This window comes from Aptenodytes patagonicus, chromosome 3, assembly GCF_965638725.1.
Source record: "Aptenodytes patagonicus chromosome 3, bAptPat1.pri.cur, whole genome shotgun sequence".
Classification (NCBI taxonomy): domain Eukaryota; kingdom Metazoa; phylum Chordata; class Aves; order Sphenisciformes; family Spheniscidae; genus Aptenodytes; species Aptenodytes patagonicus.
Window position 1 is genome coordinate 28916540 of NC_134951.1, and position 21503 is coordinate 28938042.

Below are 21503 nucleotides of genomic sequence, written 5' to 3' on the forward strand. Positions count from 1 at the left end.
TAGTTTCTGGCTTTGAACAGGCCTTGAGGCTGTGAGGAAGTGGAATAATTCAGAATGGCCCTAAGCTAAGAACATCGCTGGACTACACCATAACAGAAATCCTCGAGTTACAGTAGTCGATCTGTCTACTCATGCTCATGTATCCAAGGAAATATTCATGTGGTGCTGCTCCACATGCCTTTCTTCAAACACAACAAATAATTTGGGTTTCATTGAGAATGAAATCAAACTCCCAGGGACCACTAACTGACAGGAGTTGTACACATTCAGAGTATGCCTAGGTTTATACTAGTGAATCGAAATACAGCTTGGACATGGGTGCCTGATTTGAAGAGTAAAAGAGTTAAGTAGTATTGATGCAATTGCTATAGAATTGTGTCTGGAATACTAATTTATTAGTATAGACATAGCCTCACTTTCATGATAAATACCACTTATTTACTCAGATGGAAGCTCTCACGAGGGGCTGTGAGCTGTTGGCAATGGTAGTTGGCTGCCTGCCTTGAAGCACAGTGGGTTTCTGTACCAGTACTTATGACATGTTACATTTAAGCATCACCCCTGTGAGCACCTGACCTAGACATAGCTCAGTGACTCCCCCATGTTCCAGGGAGCCAGACTGAACTTGGGAGAAGCCTTAATGTGTGCTGATTAAGAGCAGTGTCTAGTCAAGCCTTTCCAGCAGCCTCCCTTGTGCGTAACCCTCAATAGGTATCCAGTACAGGGAATGGAGGCTTTTATTAACAGCTGAAATAACAGGGCACACAGTCATAGCTCTGCTGTGATCCACTGCTTCAAGGGAAGAATATAATTTCAGATGTGAAGAATATATTAAAATGCTTGGGCTTGTGGATGCCTCTTTTTTTTAATAGGCCACATTGCCACACTGGTCACAGTCCTGTAGTTCTGGGGTGCAAAGGTCTGGTGTGTAAGATACAGGGTCTGGAATCAGGAGACATGAGTTTGATTTCCAGCAGTGTGAATGGTTTTCTTTGGGTCATTAGAAAGGTCTGCATATCTCTATTTTCCTGTTTGCCCTCCCACATTTTTCTTTCTTGTCTGTTCCCGTTTTAAGCTCTTCAAAGATGACAAGATTTTAACTCTGTCTCTTTATGTTTTCTAGGTTACTGTGGTTTTCTTTCAAACTCCACATTTTGGAATAAGAACAAGGCACTTTGTTCTAACTTTCATGGGCTTTTATTGATTTATAACTGCTATGATTTATTACCTGCACTGCCTGATTTCATTTAACTAGAAACTCAGTCCAAACACAATGCATACAGCACTTGTCACAGAAAACATCAAAGGCACTACTCCTCTTCCTAGGAAAATCCATCCTAATTAAGTAAACAAAGTGTGTTCCAACATGAAATAAATCTTGAACACTGTGGCATGGACTGCAGGACCTGCAGCTGGAATCCATAGGAGAGGTAACCAACAGCTCCCTGCTTACTTTTCAGCTCCATCAGCAAGATGTAGGCCATGGTTCAACCATCATCAACATGAGATCTGGGTGCTACTGGGTCACCTAGCATTACCAGCTGCACCCAGATGAAAAATAAGGACATGAATGTAGTTCTGATGATTCAAAGAGAACATATAATGCATTATTTATTCAAGTTTTATGCTAGCTGTGAAGAATTGATGATTCCTGACCTAGCTTAAAAACTCTTCAAAAAATTATGAACACATTTGTACTAACACTGTTCGTACTGGTTAAGCCTTTCACATCAGATGACTATGATCATTTTTATCTTGTCCAGTCCTGAAAGCAGATTTGCCATTATGTTGAGCCAAATGAGAAGGAAATACAGAGAAGATGGAAATGGGGATGGGCTACTTGGGGGAATATAGAGATACTGTCTAAGCATGGAGGGGTGGAGTTAGGAAAGCCAGAGATTAGCTGGATCTGAAACTAGGGAGGTCCATGAACGAAAACAAGAGTTTCTTGATGTACAGCAGCAACAGAAAGAAAAACTGAAGAAAATGTGAACTTACTGCTCAATGTGCTCACCTAGTGGCAAAGGACACAGAAAAGGCAAAAGTATTCAGTAACATTTTTCTCTTAGTCTTTACTGATAAGGTCTGCTCTCAGGCCTCTTGGGTATAGTAGCAGAGGGTGTGAGAATGAACACTACTTATAGCAGAAGAAGATACAGTCAAGGAACTCTTAAGCAAATTCAGCTCTGTGGGATGGCAAGAATCCAGTGATGCAGAAGGAACTGGCTAATTTCATTAAGAGGCCTTCCTCTGTCATCTTTAAAAAGTCATGACAATCAGGGAAGATTTCTGCTGACTGCAAAAATGAAAATGTCACGTCCGTCTTCAAGAAGGGCAAGAAGGAGGATCCAGGGACAAACAAACAAGCCAGGAACCTTCCTCTGATGACACCAGTTGACATGGCATGGCTCATGTCAGCACAGATAAACTCTTTTCTTGGAAAATGGGTACTGTCCTGAAAACTGTGTGTTGGAAATGGTTCCTGCCCTATTTTAACCTCCAAACCATATTCAGGCATTGCTTAGGTTTTGTTTAGTTTACTGTATAGATATAGCCAGTACCAGTAAAGATGTAGTCAAGGAGACCCAAAGCCGAGTGCAAAGTAGTGTTGAGGTAGCCAGCCTGTGACACGTTGACTCAGGACCAGAGAACAGGCCCTGGCCCTGTTTAATTAAAATTACAGATGTATTCATTACTTCACTTATCAGTTAAACACACGCACAGGCACTCTGGGGACAAGCATATAGACAAGCAGATGGTAAATGTTTTGCTCATCTGAAGTTAACTTCCACTCTAAACAGCAGAACTTTTCTGAAGCTGGTCAAAGACATGCAGAACACATGGAGCAGAGGTGAACAACTGAAAGGGTGCTACCCATTGCTCTGCTGTACATCCCTGTATGTGTGATATACTTTCCAGAAACCTGTTCAGACAGCAATTTATTCTAAAAATTAAATTACTTTATTTGAGTACTGCAGTTTTGACTATTTTGTTCATCTTTAATAACTGTTTTGAGCTGTTTGTTTTATTCATTACTGTTATTTAATAAATTTTTGTCTTACAATAAAAATGCACACAGAATTCAATAGAGATAACTGTAAGTTTCCAAAAATAATATAAATTGTGGTACAAAGTGAAACTTCCTCAGCATTCAAGTTCAGTATTGTTGCTTAAAGGGGAATAATTTCATTATTCTTTAAAAAAAAAAAACCTGCCTATGAATTAATGTCCAACAAAACAATATTCACAGAGCAAATCTAAAATCTACGTTCAAAAACTGGTCATTAGGAGAGTCTTAGAGTAATAATTTAGTATTTAATAACATAAAATGCTACAGCTTATAAAACAGCAAAGAAGCTGGGTTCTTTGGGCATGGGGAATGGTAATATTTGAAGAAAATAGATGATTAACATACCATTTATGTAGGAAAAGCACATCTTGCACTTCAGGATGAAAGAAAAAGTATTGAAAGTCACAAGACCATACAGTACAGTATTACAGTAATACAGTACAACACAATCCAGGGTATTATCAACGCTACACTGTAATGCTGCTTGCAATGGTATTAATAGCAAAAGAAGGCATTTGGCTGCTAGGTAAACTGTATTCCCTCTTAACTGTATTCCTCCTCACAGAGTGGAAAAATATGGTCTGAGTAACCTGTCTCTAGTGAAGTGAGGGAATAGGTTTTGGATAATGAATTAAATACTAGTTTCCTAGGAGACGGATTGATGCACAGGGGGCAGTGTCAGTCCTCTTCTCTGGAGCATTGCTTGCTATCCAGTGTGCTCTCAACCTACAATATTAAGCTCTGTTAATGGAAGCCTGTTTCTGTGTAAACGTCTTGAATTACTGAAGAGTAATTTAGGACAGTTTCCAGGTTACTTACGCTAGCCTCTCACATTCTCTGTAGAAGGAGAGTTGAGTAAGACCCAAGTACAGGCTGTAATAATGTATGTGTTACTAGAAGTCTGTGAGGTTATCTTGTCTGCGTACACCACACAGGCACAATTTTGGGGGGCTCAATCTGCATATCTGAGTTGGAATTTCTATGTTCTGAGGTGTACATTTATGCAGCTTTTGCACTGATGCTTCAACAGAAGGTGAAACCTGTTTTCTTAATTATCCACAGAGAAGGTTACAATGTTATATTCAAGAAGGAATATACTTTTCTTAAATTGTTTTCTTTTAAACTTTTTTTTTATTTGCAACTGATAATGTAACTTGGAAAACATTCAGTTCAACTGTAATCATCCATCTTTGCTGTTATCTTGTGACAACAGTAGATGTATAGTTTATCTGGGGACAATCTGTTTACTTACAGTAGGCTGGATTTGCGGAGAAAAGAGATTTAGCTGGTTTTAAGGTGCAGCTTATTACATTTATTGAACAGATTTCATAGTGTGTTAACCTATGAGCAATAGGATACACAATAAAGGTAGTTTAATATTCCATGGGAAACTTCAGAAATCTCACCTAATTTCTAACACAGGAAAGCTAAGCCAAACCTTTTGTTATAATTAACAGTGACGAGCCTGGATATTCTTGTTATCTGTATGAATGATGAGACCTTCTAAAAAGTAGCTAAATTTTTTACCTTAATGAGTTCTACAGTCTATTTTTACCTTGTTGGAAGAAAAGCTGTTGGATCTATTCTGTATTTCCCACTACTAATTTCATTCGGTGATTCCTTCTTGTGCCATGAGTTAGAGAGAACAGAAATATAGTTTTCTTTCCTCTTGCTGTTCATTTTTTGGCACACTTTTACTGATATCCTTTCTGATTTGCTTCCTGTGGTAAAACATCCCATTTTTTCAACTTCTTTGCAAAGACATTCACATTGTCTTTATCATTCTCACCACCCTTTTACAAAGATCTTCAAAACCTGACGTGTGCTCTTTGAACAACAGATTGACTAGCACATCCAACAGTATTACTGATGAGACACCACCACTGATCTGTTTAAGGATACTATATTCTTGTATAATTCTGCAAACTGTCCTTTCTCCCTGCACATATGAACTTTATCAGTTCATATGATACTTTCAATGAGACTTTCAATGAACTTTAACAGTAATGTAACTAATAATTTGGGGTGCACTTATAACAGCTCTTTATTCAGTGTAGATTCTCCATCTCATGGTCCAGCTTACTCTTATTCTCTGGCAAGGAGAATGGAAAATGAAGAAGCAATTTATAAGTCCTATAACAAAATGCATATGTCTTTACACAGATTATAAACCAACTCTATTTAGGTATTTGTAGATATGAGTAGATATTCTGAAGCCAGAATAATTTGTGGTTATCTTTATACAAAATGAATGATTAAGCAAATTTACAGAAAGGAGACAAAACAGCTAAAGGAAGGGACAGATTTTTCAAGTTCTGATATTTAGTTTGGACTTAGTGGACTTAGTCTGGACTTCAGTCAGTGCACCAGTGCCAGGATTTATGCAACTCATAAATTTAGGTGCTCAACTTGTCAACCTTCACCTCCTTCACTTATAGCACCTTAAATTTATGTTTTTACAAACATTCATAGTAAGGAAGTTCTGTGAACTCAGTTTGCAATGAGTAACTAGAAGCTGGGGTTAAGCGATGACAGTTTTCTATAAGTGGTTGCAAACAACTTACTGTGATGTGTATAAACATACATAATCCTCACAAAGTGCATTAAGTATAATCCTGCTTGCGGTGAAAATGCTAAGAGCTCAGCTGTGCTTCACAAGAAATGACTTTTACACCTAGAGTTTTGAAATCCAGAAGAAAAAGCCACTGAAGAAACAGTGAGGAACATCTGAGGAGGCTTAAGTATTTAAAGAGTGTCATGGTTTAACCTCAGCTGGCAACTGAGCACCACAAAACCTCTCACTCACTCTCCCCCCACCCCGGTGGGATGGCGGAGAGAATCGGAAGAGTAAAAGTGAGAAAACTCATGGGTTGAGATAAGAACAGTTTAATAATTGAAATAAAATAAAATAGTAATAATAATAACAATAATAAAAGAATATACAAAGCAAGTGATGCACAATGCAGTTGCTCACCACCCGCTGATCGATTCCCAGCCAGTCCCCGAGCAGCGGCCCCCCCGGCCAGCTTTCCCCAGTTTATGTACTGAGCATGACGTCACATGGTATGGAATGTCCCTTTGGCCAGTTTGGCTGTGCCCCCTCCCAGCTTCTTGTGCACCTCCAGCCTTCTCAGTCAGTAGAGCATGGGAAGCTGAAAAGCCCTTGACTAGTGTAAGCATTACCTAGCAACAACTAAAACATCTGTGTGTTATGAACATTATTCTCAACCTAAATCCAAAACACAGCACTGTGTCAGCTACTAGGAAGAAAACTAACTCCATCCCAGCTGAAACCAGGACAAAGAGGCAGGAAACTTGGAAGGAAAAAAAATGAATAATGCTTTTTCAAATAATACTTTCCCAAGCTCTGCTCATGCTTTACCATGAGATCTTCAGATCTTTAGTTTAAGATCTTGGCTAATCATGATCCAGCTGAACTTAAACTGAGGCAAGGCTGCCTTGTTTGCAAGCTGTTCTATAACAGTAAATGAAAAATGTGCAACCAATATAATTACATTTTAGAAGAGGAAAGAATTAACAGTATCACAGAATGAAAGTCTGGTTTATAGCCCGAGATCCTGAAAAAAAATGGATTATTTATCCTCACAAATCACTGGAAGAATTGCACAGACTCAGACACCCCCCTGAAAGTGTTACTGGAAGAGTCCTAAGGTTGCAGGTCTGCTATGGTTTCCAAGTTCAATGCATATTAAGCACTGCCTCACACTTTCAACTTCACAGAAAAATAAGTGTTTGTCCTTTACAGTGCCGGTCCCCCAAAATATAACAGTAATGTGAGAGATTATAATAATTAATTTACACATATGACTCTGACAGCTTGCAGCTTGCTTATAAACACAGGAAAAGGCAAGGAAGGTTCCTGTGCTGATGGGTTTCCAGTCCGTTGGTCTGAATCAACAGTCATGTCTGCATTGGCACACATCTGAGCTCATTCAGGGTCTTGCCAACCCCACTGGGGTGCTGCACAATAGGTGGGTAAGTTTGCATATGCCTGGTCACAGGACTGATCCTTTCACAATTGCCTTTACCAGTAGCAGAGGCAGTCCTTAAATGACTTCTTCCTCCTCCCCTCCATCGATACTAGGTTCATCCTGCAAAGTACACACGCATCTTTATTTTAAATCATAGATGCAAAAAGATTTTAATAGCAGACAGAAATATAATTATCTGAGGCTCAAAAGCTGCCAGGTGGCAAAGGGGAGAGAAAAATCTGTCCGCAATCACAAGGACTGGTATTCTGAGGCATGAGAACTGAAGCTAGATTTGTCTCATAAATTGCAAGATGACTTGACAGAAATACAAAAATATGGGTTTAAAAGACTCATCTGATATTCAGGCCAGGCTAATTTCTGCATTACAAGGTTGATCTGTATCTAGGCTTTTTAACATTTCCTTTCCTTTTTGGCGTTTTTTGGCGCTTTTTTGGGTTTTTTTTCATTTTATTATCTTTTCTTCTTTTTGGAAGTTGAATTATTGGTTTACAGTGTTTAACAGAGTAAATATCTGAGCCAGTCACTGTCTAATAGGACATTGGGTAATGAAGAGTACTGACAGTATTCTTTGATGCACAGCCAGGCAAGGCAAGACTTATTGAAATATGCAACTGACAGTAAGAGATGAACACAGAACGTAATATTCAATACTTGGGGAGCTGGAGAAGACCACTAAAGATTCTAGCTTTAGGGATTCTGTAGAAGAGACAATCTCTGTTATTTATTTATTTTTGGCCCAGCATCATCTTAGAGCCTGAACAATCAAGCTATTCACTGATTTAGTGTTCAGTTTCAGACTTCTTGCTAACAATCTCCTTAGTAAATATACATTTTACAGATGCAGTAGCAATCTGCAGAATAAAAACAAATCAGTGCAGGTTATGCTGGCACAACAGTGAACTTTCACCCCATAGACTGAAAGATTAGAATCCTGTCCAACAGGGGTCAGATCAAAATGTGCAAAAAATTCTTTGTTTTCTTCAGAAATTTTATGCCATTATATCTTCAATTTCTGATGCAGAAAGCATGTTTTTATCTCACAAGAAGCCTTAGAACAGTTAGGGAAAATACTGCAAAGTTCTGCATGTTGCAGTGTAAAGTAGTGTATAGTACTTTTAAGTAGCCACTTGAAAGCTCATTTTAGCATTTCATTGAATGATTGTTAAATATTCATGCAGCAGTTCATTAAAAACAGGAGGAAAGTAAGATCTTCCCTGTTACCTAACTGAAATATTTTATTAAGCTAGAAAAAATATAAAGTTTTTAAATGTCACATGAAAATATAAGTGCATAAACAGAATATGAAATCACACCTTAAGAAACAAAGTAGCAGAGTGGGCAAAGACATGGATACAAATGATTTTGATGTTTGTGAACTATTCTCATGACAAAATACTTCTGTCTTGTTTTCTGATGACTTAACGTAAAAATGGAAATCTCAAGAGGTCATGTTATAGATGACCTTATATGTCATACTATAGAATAGTAGCAACAGATGATATAAAATCTCTGAGAAAAGATGTACTGAGAAATGTTCTCAGTACCATACACAGGGCTAGAGAGAGAGCAGAGTGTCAATATGTGTCTGAGAAGTGGCATAAAGAAGAGCAGTCAGTTAATTAGGAACGGGCGAAACTTTAAGAAAAAATGGAACTGACATGAGAGAGGTAGTCCATCCAAGGAAAATGAAATCAATCGATGAAACTTACAATAAAAATAGTTATGGGGAAGTTTTTAAACTAATGATCTGAAAGACAATGTGCTGAAAAGTACACCATTTGAGATGATTAATCTGGTAGTGAAGTTACAGAACGCTGTACTCAAATGAAGTATAGTATATAGGGCAAACCAAACAAAATTCAAACAAGTGACAGCAAAAAAAGACTGAATGAATAGGGTCTCATTTAACCAGGTCACCAAAAAACCCCAACAAAACAAGATCATATGTATGAATACTTCTATGCAAGGGCTTGAAACCTGAAATAGAAGATAGATAACCTGGAATGGTTGTTTTAAATGAGGATGTTGGCAGGCAGGCTTTCAAAGGGAAGGAAGATACTCAGTAGGAAGTAGAATTTATGCCTACGTTATATTGGACACTGGCACAGGCTCCAACTCTCTTTCAGACACTCCCTGAAAGAGTTCAGGGGCTTGCAAAAGCTGGAGATCACTTCAGCAGCCAGCACATGACCATGATACTCTGGAGAAAGGAAGGAAAAGGGTTAAAACCAGGGACGTAAACCAGGTCATACGTAGCTTGTCTCATATCAAGTAGTTCCTAAGTGCAAATGATATAGGAATGAGTATACCAGTATTTGCCATTTAAAGAAAACAGTCCCAAAAGTTTTCCAAGACCTGGTGATACTCACAACATGTACTAAAAGATTCAAATACTAAATTATTAGCATAATAACTAAAATATGTAACCTCCAGATGAAAACAATACAGGAGACATGAAAGGTGTCAAATATGTAGCCAGACTTTTATAGGGCCTACAGACGGTTTTGAAACACTAGACTGGTAAGTCCATTTTGTATACTTTGCAATTTGATGTAATAGAGGTAGTAGACATGTGAATACGCATCATAGAAAAGAATCATCGTATTTTTTGAAGAGGGAAGGTATACATCACATATCTATTACATTTCCCTTAAATTTTATGAAGTATACTTGTGTTTTCAAAATATTTTCTATTTTCAGGGTCTTTGAAATACTCTTTTCGAAGTTAAATTATCATCTTATAGGTCCTCTTGTAGTTAATAACAAGTTCAAGGGGAGAAGAAAAACAGTAGAAATAAATAATTATTTATGAAAATGGGAAAAGTTGCCAGTAGAATTCTATTACTAGATCCAGGGACCTACACTGGACTTGTGTTAGCCACCATGTTCATGGATGATTTAGGAAAGGGTGTGAATATAAAAGGTAACAAAGTTTTCTGATCATGCTAAGTTGAGTAACAAAAATAAAATGATTGCTGAAATGGAGACCTTTTCAAGGAGGACTTGACTGAGGAAAAGAGCATCACAAGTCATATGGAAAAAGTGGAAAGGGAAATATTCTAATTTTTACAATATATGAACAACAAACCAAATAAAATTGTCCAGCAACAGTTCTAAAGGTAGCGACGGAGGAACACTGTAACAAACTGTGGAAGTCATTGCTTCTAGTTACAGTGGAAGTCAGAGGTTTAGATGGGTTCAGAAAACAATTAAGCAAAATTGTTGGGGAAAAAATGTAAAGACCAATTGATTAACCAGACATAATGGTTTGCCTCAGGAAGCTGCTAACTTGCAGATTGCTCAAAGATGAGAAGTTGTAATGATGAAAAGTATCATTGCAAACTTGCCTTACCCTTATGTGCTCCTCTACACATCTATTCTGGGCCACTGTCAGAGATGTAACACTTATTAGAGGGATCTTTGACCTCATGCAATATGACCTGCTTTTCTAAGGGATTAGAGAACAAAGTAAGAAACAGTCTGATGAAAGCAATAGGACAATATAGTACTTTTGGTCTGATTTTATGTCAGTAGGTCAGTGAACCTGAATACATAAAATACAGGTCATAGCCTGTAACACAGGTCGGTGTCATTTAGCTTTCATATACCAAAAGTGATACATCACTTAAAACCGTCTTTGTCACTGTTTTGCTTCCCACTCTTAATCTGTCTTCTCTACTTAAAATGTACATTCTGCAGAACAGAGATTGTTCCTTGCTGCATGTTGTAAAGGGTAGATCCAGAGCTCTAATCGCCATGAAAACCTTTACTATAAATAATACGATGTTTGCTAGAGCACGGGATGCTTGTGCTAAATTCATCTGAAAGGCCTTTAAAATAACCAAATTCTTTATAAAAAAAAAGCTTTGTGCCTCTTCTTTCTTATTCCTCAAAATAATAGGAAAGCATCCATCTTGTTTCAGATCACACCAAAGATCCTGTGCTGTTTCCAAATGGGTCAGGAGTAGATGCTAGGGAAATTAATTTTAAGAAACAGTTTCTATTTGGAGTTATATTCTCCCTGGCTTCAGAGCTCTTGAGTGCAATGCTGCATCCAAACCGCTTCATTTAACAGCTTTGATGGACTTGTAATAAATTTGCCTTGGCTTCTACAATGAGTTCCAGCATTCACCTAAAGATGAAGAAGAGCTTTTTCTTTCTGACTTATTTAAACTTGCTGACTGAAATTATCATTGGGCATGCCTTGCCTTATTAAAAAAAAAAAAAAAAAAGAGTAAACAGGCATCCCTCTTTCAGCTTCCATATACAGTTCAGAGACCTCTTCAGGAAAGGTGTATTGTAATTTGTTCTATCGAGGTTGGATCTGTGCCCTGATCATGAAATGTGCTTGCTTTTCAATATTTGTAGACTGCGTGGAGGAGTGAATACTGCAGATGGAACACATTCATTTTCATATATCAAAACCAATTTTTTTTCTGAACTCCTTTTAGTGCTTGGCTGTTAATAAGCAAATGGCCCAAGAAAAGCATGGAGGAGCAGTGTACCTTTTTTTTTTTTGTATGAATTGTACCGCCTTGAAAATTATACCTGTAACATTCAGGAATGATGCTAGGCAATTCTGTTGCAGATTACGCAACAGAATTTTCACCAAGACTCAGATTCTCATATTGTTTTCAGTTCATCTGAATTTGCACAGCTGTGCAGTGTATTATTTTAATTTGTATTATAGCAGCATAACTCTACTGATATGAAGGAAGTTACTTCTAATTTACAGTAGTGTGAATGAGAATAGAATCAGACTTTTTCACTTCAAATATGTTCTGCGTTGGTGGATATTAGTAATGAAGATGGCATGATCTAACCAACTGCTGATCTTTCTTATCTGATCACTGCTAGAAGCAGAGCAAGTTCTCTTAGCTTTTACTCATTTTAATGGTGCTAGTGAGCTAATAAATCAATAGAGCACAGCGGATATTCTTGCTATATTTGGGTAACGGTATTTTAGCAAGCTCTTGGATTGTTTACAACAGGATCCTGCCGAACAGGATCCTGCTTTCTACACACAAAGAGAAAAATACCTAAGGTTGGCTAAACAAGGTTAATTGCTGGATGCTTCTTATATCACCAGCAATTCCAAAAATTCAACAGCAGGTTTGAACAATCTCTCTCATGTTAAAACTAGTTTTGCCTCTTTAACCTACAATTCATTACTGAATAAATGCTAAGGCAAGAAGGGGCCTAAAGGAAATGTGGTACTGCAAATGCATTGTGTGATGGAGCATCGTTATGTACATTTATAAGATTTGCTGATTAATTCATCCTTTTTCATAAAAAAATATAGTATTAATTTTTCTTTTGTGGCTCTTTACACCTTACTGCCTGGTAGTTACCACCCTTATTACCCCACTGAATTTTATGGCTGTATAGATTTCCAAACTTGGCTTTTTCTATCAATCTTCCTCTCTTGCTCCTGGCTTCTCTATACTTGCTCATTTACCGTCTTCCCTTCTTCACTATTTAGCTGATGATAGCCCATCTGCTTCTCAGGAACTACTTAGTGCTGCTGCCGGGGAAGCAGCACTTCCACCTTGAAATACCATTGTAGGAGGAAAGATACCAGAGGGGCTTCACAGACAAAATCTGGAACATGACTGAGCAAGATTGCTCAAGTAAATAAACAGTAAAGCTGGTGGTTTTCTATTGAACTGTCATGTGGCGTATTCCTTAAGAGAGAGAAAGGGGACGGAGAGAGAGTGAGACATGAGAACGGTGAAAGGAAGATGGGAAGGAAGGACATATTCACGCAGTACATCTCTACTGCCAATACAGCAGTCAATTTCTCTTCAGCAGCCGTGCTTATGTGGTTTGCTTCCCAAGCATGAAAGCACCTGTTAAAATGTTCAGCAAAGGCTCAACAGAAACCCTCCAGCTCAGCTGCCTCTTAACCCAAGTTTGCAAAAACTTTAAAATTCATTCTGCTTTGATAAAAGGCTCCTAATTTAATATGCTATTAGACTAGTATGGAGCTAATCCTCTGAATCAAACAGATTTTAAAATGAAAGGGCCAGTCCCTAAGATATGACAAAATGCTGCCTATTTGTGTGATTAATAAAAATGTAAGTCTGCAATAGAATTATTATTATGAAGGGGGGAAATGCGTTTGACAAAGCAATAAACTTGGATGGGTTGGTTTGTTCTCTATGAATGTCAGTTCCTGTGAGCTATCAGATGCAATAAAGCATAAAATTGTGTTTGATTTATATTCACATGGTCTAATATCATATAATAAGTGGCATTGAAAGCCACAAGATCTTCTAGGGCTGGTAATTTCATTTCAGTATTTTTGGATTAGTGATGGAAAGTTATGGATTAGAAGAGATATCAATGTATGTGAACCTTTTAGTTAAATAAAGTACCAGACAGTACTCTCCTGAGGTAAGAAGGTTAATAGATATAACCTTGAATTTATGCTTCTTTTAAGTGCTGGGTAGCCGCTATCTTCTTTGCTTGTAGAAGTTTGTAAAACCACATGTTAAACAGGTTTTGAACTGAAAAAAGTTAACAAAATAAGAATTACATACTTTTAAGCATTTGCTGTTCACTTGCATACGAAAGGAACAGATTTCAACCATTGCACTAGTCTTGATGCAAATAGTATAATTAAAAGAAAAGATAAATCAGCACTAAAATTCATCAGGTGAATCTATTTTGCTAACGCACTTTCACAAATTAGAAAGCCAGAGGGGACTACTGTAATCATCTAGTCTGACCTCTTGCATACTACAGGTCGTGTGACTTTTCTGTATTAATTCCCATTTCAGCTAGCACTTATCTTCTAGAAAGGCATTCGATCTTGATTTTAAAACGTACAGCTAAAATGACCCCATTTGAAAAGTATTTCCTCAGTGGCAGAGTTCTGTACATGGTGATTGTTTTTGCTTAGTCAAGTTTCACTCATATTTCTATATACCTTAATCTGTTTTCACAGGTATACTTATTTATACCATCAAGGATCACAGAAGCTTTCTGGCTACAGATTCATGATGGGAGTGTGTGTTTAGCTGATTACCCCAGACCTTTGGATCACCTGCCAGCTTCTCCAAGGTCATTGAATGATGAGTGTAACAGAACCAAGAACTGACAGTAGAAATGCACAGGCTCAGTGATGATTCTTTCTCTGCCGTTTCATTCTGAGATCTGTTAGCCCATTTTTAATCTTTATAATGCGTGCCGTATTGATTTTCTACTATCCTGTCCTCCTAATCAGAATGTGTTGTATCAATCAAAGCAAATGTCTTACAGTACTCTAGGAATACTAAATTTATGCAGTTTATCAATCTGCATAATCAATTATTTATGTCTTTATCAATCAAACTTGTAATCTTGTTGAAAAAATAATGAGCTCTAGGATGTATTTTTCATAAAACCATGTTGTTTCTTAATATTTATACCTTTTTAATTCAATTCCTTACTATCGGTGAGGGAGGAAGAAAAAAGCACTCTACGTCAAAAAAGGCATTACCTATTTCAGACTTTATGGCAACTTGGAAGCAAATATTGGAATTGTGGACCAACAGTGTAACATATGAAACAAGCTGGAGCATGAGTGTGGTTGTCTGTTACTGATCACCAAATGGTCATGCTCTATGTCTTTCCACCATTAGTGAAGACCATGACAAGCTCCTTAAATATGTCTCTTTTTGTGTACCAAGTAGATCTGCATTCCCACATTCTCAGGAGAGTTTAAATCACTTCCCAAAACTCATACCTTAACTAATATAACCTTAGATGTTTTCATTAGCTGCAGAGTGTCTAATCTTTATTTATGATGCTTGCAAAGTCTGCCTTTCTAATTTGTGTAAGATAGGTGCTGATCCTACCTTTATATATCCCAGTATATCTCAGTCTTTAACATATTTAGCCTAAAAAGTCCACTTCCCAACTTCCCTGTAGAATAGGAAAGGGATTTTTTCTTTATTTTACAGGGAACTAAAGCAAAGGGAGTAGGTCTATAGAAATAGGTGCCCACAGGCAACACCGGGTGTAGGTATGCTGTATTGGACTTTGAAGGCAACAGGGAAGGCTGCATACCTTTAAAGAACAACTCGGGAAACTAAAGTACTGTCTAGAGCTAAGCACTACAAAATTGATCAATAACTGCCTCTCCCTTAAGCTTATGTGTTGGAAGTAGAGTCCCACCATAATAGTTCCTCCATTCCTATGGAGGTGCAGACCCTGCACGGAAATGCTTAACCGAGCAAGGTGTGTCATTTCACCATGGAAGTGGTGCTCCTATCAGACTCATTAAATTATCCAGCTCGGAATTGAACAGATTATCTGAATAAGAGGGGTTTTTTTCAGTCAGGGAGGGACACGTCCAGACCTATCCCTTCTCTTTTGGGAACTGTACACTGGGCAAAGTATGAAAATAATTCAAGAAGCAATGACCAGAAGCCAGGAATCCTGTCGCGTTGTTTAACTAGCACTTCTGGGCTCTCTTGAATTGCTTTCTGCCACCTCAGCTCAATTCAGAATAGCTAAGGGGCAGGTGCTGTCTTGAGATCCCAAGCTGGACGTTTGAAACAACCTCAGTGTAGGGAGTCTTCATGCTAGGCTCAAGCCTACAGTGAGCTCTCAGTGATCTTCAAATCCCATGAAACCCCGCGCTTGTCTGATCAGTGCTCTTAAGGATTTTCCCGTCGGGGTTAATTCCTCTGTTTTAGCCCCATACCCAGCCCAGCTTTAAAAGGGGCACTGAAAGGAGACAGCCTCATTAGCCACTCGTTTTTAATGGCTCCTTTCAGCCTGTGCTTCCTTCCACAGCAGCCTTCCGCCGCCTTTAATCTACAAATACCTTGAATATATATGGTATTTAATGTAGAAAGGTATAAAGAGAGGTGCCTGTGCTAGAGCGGGTGGGAAACCAAGGGGAACAGGAGTCGGAAGAGGGGTGGACGAGCCGGGAGCAGGGGCGGGGGGAGAGATGCGGGGCTGGGGATGTAGGGGGGAGGTGGGGGGGTGCAGAGATGCGGGGGTGTGGGGGGGTGCGTGTGCATGGTTTGGGGATCGAAAATCGGCGTCGTCCGAAACGGACGTGACTTTTCCAGCAGGGGCAGGTGCCGTTCGGTACCTGAGGCATGCAGCCCGCCCTGGCCAGCCTTTTCCCTGGCTGAGCACCCTGCCCGGCCGGGGAAAAGGCTGGCCAGGGCGGGCTGGGGACCGACGCGGATCCCCAGCCTGTTCCCGCATTGGTTCCCGTAAGTTCCCGCGTCATTTTTCTCCCCACACCCCGCTTTTCGCACTGGCAACCACAAGCCTCGATGGACGGGCGGGAGAAAGCTCGGATGCTCTGAGAGGGTCTGTTTTTGTTGGTTTGTTTTGGGGTTGGCTTTTTTTTTTTTCCCCCCCCCCCCAGACCCCGGACCAACCACCAGGGATGTCCGGGATTCAACCCGAGGATGGTTCCCCTCCGTGCAGGAACTGGACGATCGGGTCGGAGCTAAACGAAACGCGGGAGGCTCTTTTAACCCCTTCCTCCGACTACGACGATGAGGAGTTCCTGCGGTACCTCTGGAAGGAGTATTTGCATCCCAAGGAGTACGAATGGGCGCTGATCGCCGGCTACATCGTCGTCTTCATCGTGGCGCTCGTCGGGAACGTCCTGGGTGAGTCGCACTCCCCCAAAGTTCCCGTTCCCCCTTGCCGAGGTGGGGTTTGCACGGATGGTTTTTACCCGTGGCTGGAAAGCGGGGCTGGGTGTCGCTTCCCCCGCTGGAAAGGCGGGTGTCCCCAGCCGCGGGGGAAAGTTAAGGCTGCGCGGAAGGGGCCTTTTCTGCGGGACGCCGTGAAAACCGCTTCCCCCGGCGCTTGCGAGGGGCTGCGGCGGCAGCCGCTCGCTGCCGGGGCTGGGCAGGCGGAGAGGGGCCGGCGGAGCTCACCGGAGGGACCCGCCGGGGGAGAGCCGGAGGCTGCCGGCCGGCTCCCGTCCCTGTCCGCCGGGCAGAGGTGCTGAACAACACCCCCCCCACCCCGCCCTGCCCGCCCCGGCCGGCGGCTCCGCCTCTCGGCCCGCCCGGGAAGCTGCTGCTCCCTCTCACTGCCCCGGCCCGCTCGGCGAAGCCCGGCGCCGCGCTGGGCTAACAAACGCTCGGTGTTTTCTGAAGGACGGAGATAGGGGGTGCGGGCGCGGGGCGCGGGGCCCGGGGTAACGGACACGGGACGGCGCCCGCCCCGTGAGGGGGAGCGGCGGCTGCTCCCCTCAGCAGCCGGCGGGAGCCTCGGCGGCGCTGCGGCCGTGCTCGCGAGCCGCGCGGAGCGGGGACGGGGGGGGAGACGGGGGCGGGGCGGCGCCCTCCCGAGCTCTCATTGAGGGAAAGCGGGGCGAGGCGGCGCCTCGGAGCCCGCCTCCTCCCCGCTCCCATTCATCCGTGAAGGAGGCGGCGGGCGGGGGGACTTCTGGGGGGGCTGCTCGGCGGTGCCTCCGGCGGGAGCGGGGGGGGGGGGGCGGGCGACCCTCGCGCGGTGAGGGGGAGTGTGGCGGAGGGCCGAGGGCAGGGGGGGGAGGGAGGGCACGGGTGGGCTGGGGCAGCGGCGGGAAGCGGGAGCCTTTACGGGAACAGGCGGGGGCGGTGTGGGGGAGCGGCGAGCGGGGTCTTGGCCGTCGGGGGCCCGCCCGCCGCTCCCCTTCGCTCTCCTCCCGAGCGGAGCTGCTCCCTCCGCTCCCGCTCCCCCGAGCCGGCTGCTGCAGCCCCCGGAGCGTGACTGAGGGCGGGCCGGCCCCACGCCGGGGATCGTCGCCGGGGACTGTCGGAAGAGGCGCTTGTGCCGGTGCGGGGGAGCGCGGCGCCGCCGCCCGGCCGCTGGCTGCGGGGGGGGCGGACGCGCGCGTGCACATGCAGACGCCCGGGGCGGCCGTGTTCCTCGGCGGGCGCTGCTCCTTCCCGCAGCCGTGCCCGTTCCGTTTGCTGACGGCCGGGTGAGCGGAGAAGGCGTTGGTCTTCATCAGTTCTGCCTTTATGAATGAGCGTGGATGCGGTGTGGCCGCCGGGGAGCCGGTTACGCCCCGCGGACCCGCTTAGCTGGAGCCACGGCCATTTTGCATTTTTCATTTACATCGGCGACATTTTCATGAACGGAGTGGCGCACTAGCGCGCCCAGCCCTGCCATACGGGTCTTTCATTCATGTTTTTCAGAAGGATTTACGCGTGTCAGGGCTGTCATCTGCAAGCACTCTAGGCTTCCCCAGGCAAGATGCAAATAAGACCGAAGCCGATGGCAAAATTTTCCAAGGCTTTTTTTTCTTTCAACGGACTGATGGTACGCTTTCTTTTTTTTTTTTTTTTTGAATGGTGCGCTAACTGCCTGTAAACATCCAGTGTGCACGTTGGCGAAACCAGTGAGTTTTCAGCCACAGAGGTTACGTTAGAACTATTCAGAAGCCTGAGAATGCTTGCTCGGTCCATTGCTCGGCAGCCAGCTCGACGGGCAGCGTAAAGATAATAGCCCTCGCAAAGAGGCTGTACTTTAAACTAGGAAGAAAAGCGTCCTTCGTTCTGATCTCGAGCAAAGACGGTTTTAGGAGAACTACCTGTGTTTACCTACTTGCCTCCACCCGTTCTGTAAACAGGCTGTCCTCTCGCCTTTAAAGATTCAAGGTCAATCTTCGGCTATAGGAGCTCTCGCCCTGTTGACACTTTTTTCCCCTGAAGCCACGAGGAGAAAAGCTTTCCTCTCTGTGCACTGGCAAACAGGGACGATATCGGTGCTGATGTAGAGCCGCTCCTCCCTGACTTTTGTGTACGTTATCTTTTTGCTTGGGATGGAAGCTGGCATTTGGCTGTCCACCCGCCGTTCCTTTTACTGGACTGCTGCTGCCCGAGCCGTCTGCTCTTTAAACTGCCTTTGTGCATTACACGGACCTCACCCACCCAAGCTGCTGCTTCTGTTTACGGGCAAGTTGTTTGTGGGATCTGCAGGTGCAGGTGCTCGTTAGCTGAACACTGTCTCATCTTTATGCAAGAAAGCTCATACTGCACTGATTGCAGGCTCACTTGATTTTGAGGAGAGAAATGGATGTGGTCTAATGCTCTTTCCAAAGACATTTTTGTGAAACTTTATTTGGCTACCACTGAAAATCTGATATAGAACAGTACACATTTTGAAGTCTCTGAGAAGCTAATTTTTCCTGCTTGAAAAATCCATACTCAAGGTTAATCTGGGATTTAGTCATGGACTTTCTTGAAGCAGAGCAGAAGTGATTCTAAAGAGAGTTTTAGTGGCTAATAGTGCTTTATGGTATCATCCTTAATGATGCAGTGTGTTCCTCTGCTTATGTTTGACCAGTGCTGTGGGACTAATGTGGCATGTGAAGTCAATGCTTTGATTCTATTTTGTCCATGTCCTATTCAGACAGCACTTAAGTAACCAGGAAAGACCCTTCCCTTCCCAATGTGGTACTGAAAAATTAGATTTCTGCCTCTTACTTCGATTTGGGCATCCACATGGGATGAAGAGGCTCATTGTGTCCCAGCAATAACATCTGTGCAAGTGGAAGGCACAGCACATCCCTCAGATATTAGTAATAAACTAGACTGAAGCATTCTGACAGTTAATTAACAACCAAGGGTAGAATCAGAAGCTTGAACTTTGATTGACATCTACTGGGCTCTTGAGTGAGCTGCACTGCAGGAATTCTACTTATAGTAGCATATAACAAGGTCTGCATTGCTATTTAGCTTTCAATTTAATTAGGAGAATTGACATACACTGTCCGAGCTGCTGCACAAACCAGCTAAAATGAAAACCGTTAGCAAGTCTCTGCATTTGAATGCAAGTTTCATTATTGCATTTGAGTGCTTCATGTCAATGATTCACATGTGTGCCCACGTTGCCTGCTCACCAGAGATTTCAGTGCAAGCCACTGAGAAGAAACAGAAGACGTTTTTAGGACATATCTACATGAACATTCAGAGATTCTGAAATCTGGGTGATAACATCAGTATGCTTTGTCCTATTTTCTTCTTCACCTGGTCACTATTTACCACTAGAAGCAGAATAGGTGTTGAGGATAAGGACTTTCTGTTTTGCAAACAAGACCAAAAGATTTCTTTACCACTGCACAGCAACGAAACTCTTGCAGCTTCTTTGTACAGCTAGTGCAAAACATAGGACTTCTTGATGGAGAATGTATGTTGACTGTAGAGTAAATACCTGTTTCTTCTTTATTTGAAAACATTGCATTAAAAACATTGCTTAAAAATAGAAAACTAGATAATTAGAGAAGGAAAGATATTTTTAGGATGTACAGAGGTCTCTGGTTACTGACACGCTCATTCCACACTAACCAGTTGCAGCAGTTTATAACTGGAATAAGACCACAAGGGATTAATAAGTAATGTACAACTCCATACATTTAATTCCATTTATACAGGTAACGAATGGGAATGGTTCTTGCTTAAGTTATTCATTCACATGGGTCAGAACTTTTCTAATGAAATGGTTTCCCTCAGGGAACATGCATTCGTCAAAATCAAAATGTACAGCAGAGATTGCTTGGTTTGATCAAAGGCTGAATGCAGAACAAGCAGCCTTCTGGTGTCCCACCAGCTGGGCTGCTGGGCCTCTTGGCAGCCCTCCCCAGGGCTGGCAGGAGCTGAGATCCTGAGCACACAAACAACCTGCCAGCACCCAGCTTGAAAGTCCTCAGCACTGCTGGCTTCCAAAGCTAAGAGACCATGCAGGACATCAGTGAGAGATTTCAGAAACTCTCTTTACTCACTCAATTTGGTGATACTTGTTTTTCTTTCCAACTCAGAATGAAACCAAATTTAATTGACAAAGAATTACTCTTCTCTGGATAGCTCTATTATTTATTATCTATTTTACAGTAACTGCTAGTTACGCTGAGATCTGTACAGAACCCAGCTGTGGTCCTTTCCTGAAAGAGTTCGTAGTCTGACTCATAGAGCTCAACAGCATTCATTTGATTTTTACTTATTGTAGTTTGATTTTTCAGGGCTGGAGAAGAAAATGTTTGTGTATAGTTCTAACACCAGAGTCCTAGTCAATGCCCATCAATAGGCAACTGTCTCAAATGCTGCTCTGTTACCATTTAAAGGTATCTGCTGAATACTGAGGTCTATGCATACATGCATGTGTTGGTAGAATTGGATGAGTCATGTATTCTCTTAAATGGTGCCATGATCTTCATGAATCCTATTTGATTGCTGTAGATAAGCCATATTTCATTTAATCGCGTTTTAAGTTATTACATTTAATTTTGTCCAGATTACTTGGGGAATCTGGCACTGAAAGAGCTTTACTTTTGTAATATCAGCATGAGAGTCACCTTTATCTGTTGGATGAATAATAACTAGAGTCGCTTTATCATTTTTAAAAAGACTCCACGTAGGAAATGATACAATACTTATACATCTCATCTACCTAAGATATAGAATGTA

The 21503-nt window shown here is 42.0% G+C and overlaps 1 protein-coding gene across 1 annotated transcript in view; it reads left to right on the top strand.

Moving 5' to 3' along the window:
- Positions 1–16480: 16480 nt before the first annotated feature.
- The window catches only part of HCRTR2 (hypocretin receptor 2), a 37797-nt gene continuing 32774 nt past the window's right edge, over positions 16481–21503 (top strand). Inside the window, exon 1 of the mRNA XM_076335442.1 lies at positions 16481–16709. Coding sequence (XP_076191557.1) covers positions 16481–16709 — 229 coding nt within the window. The remainder of the gene's footprint in view (positions 16710–21503) is intronic.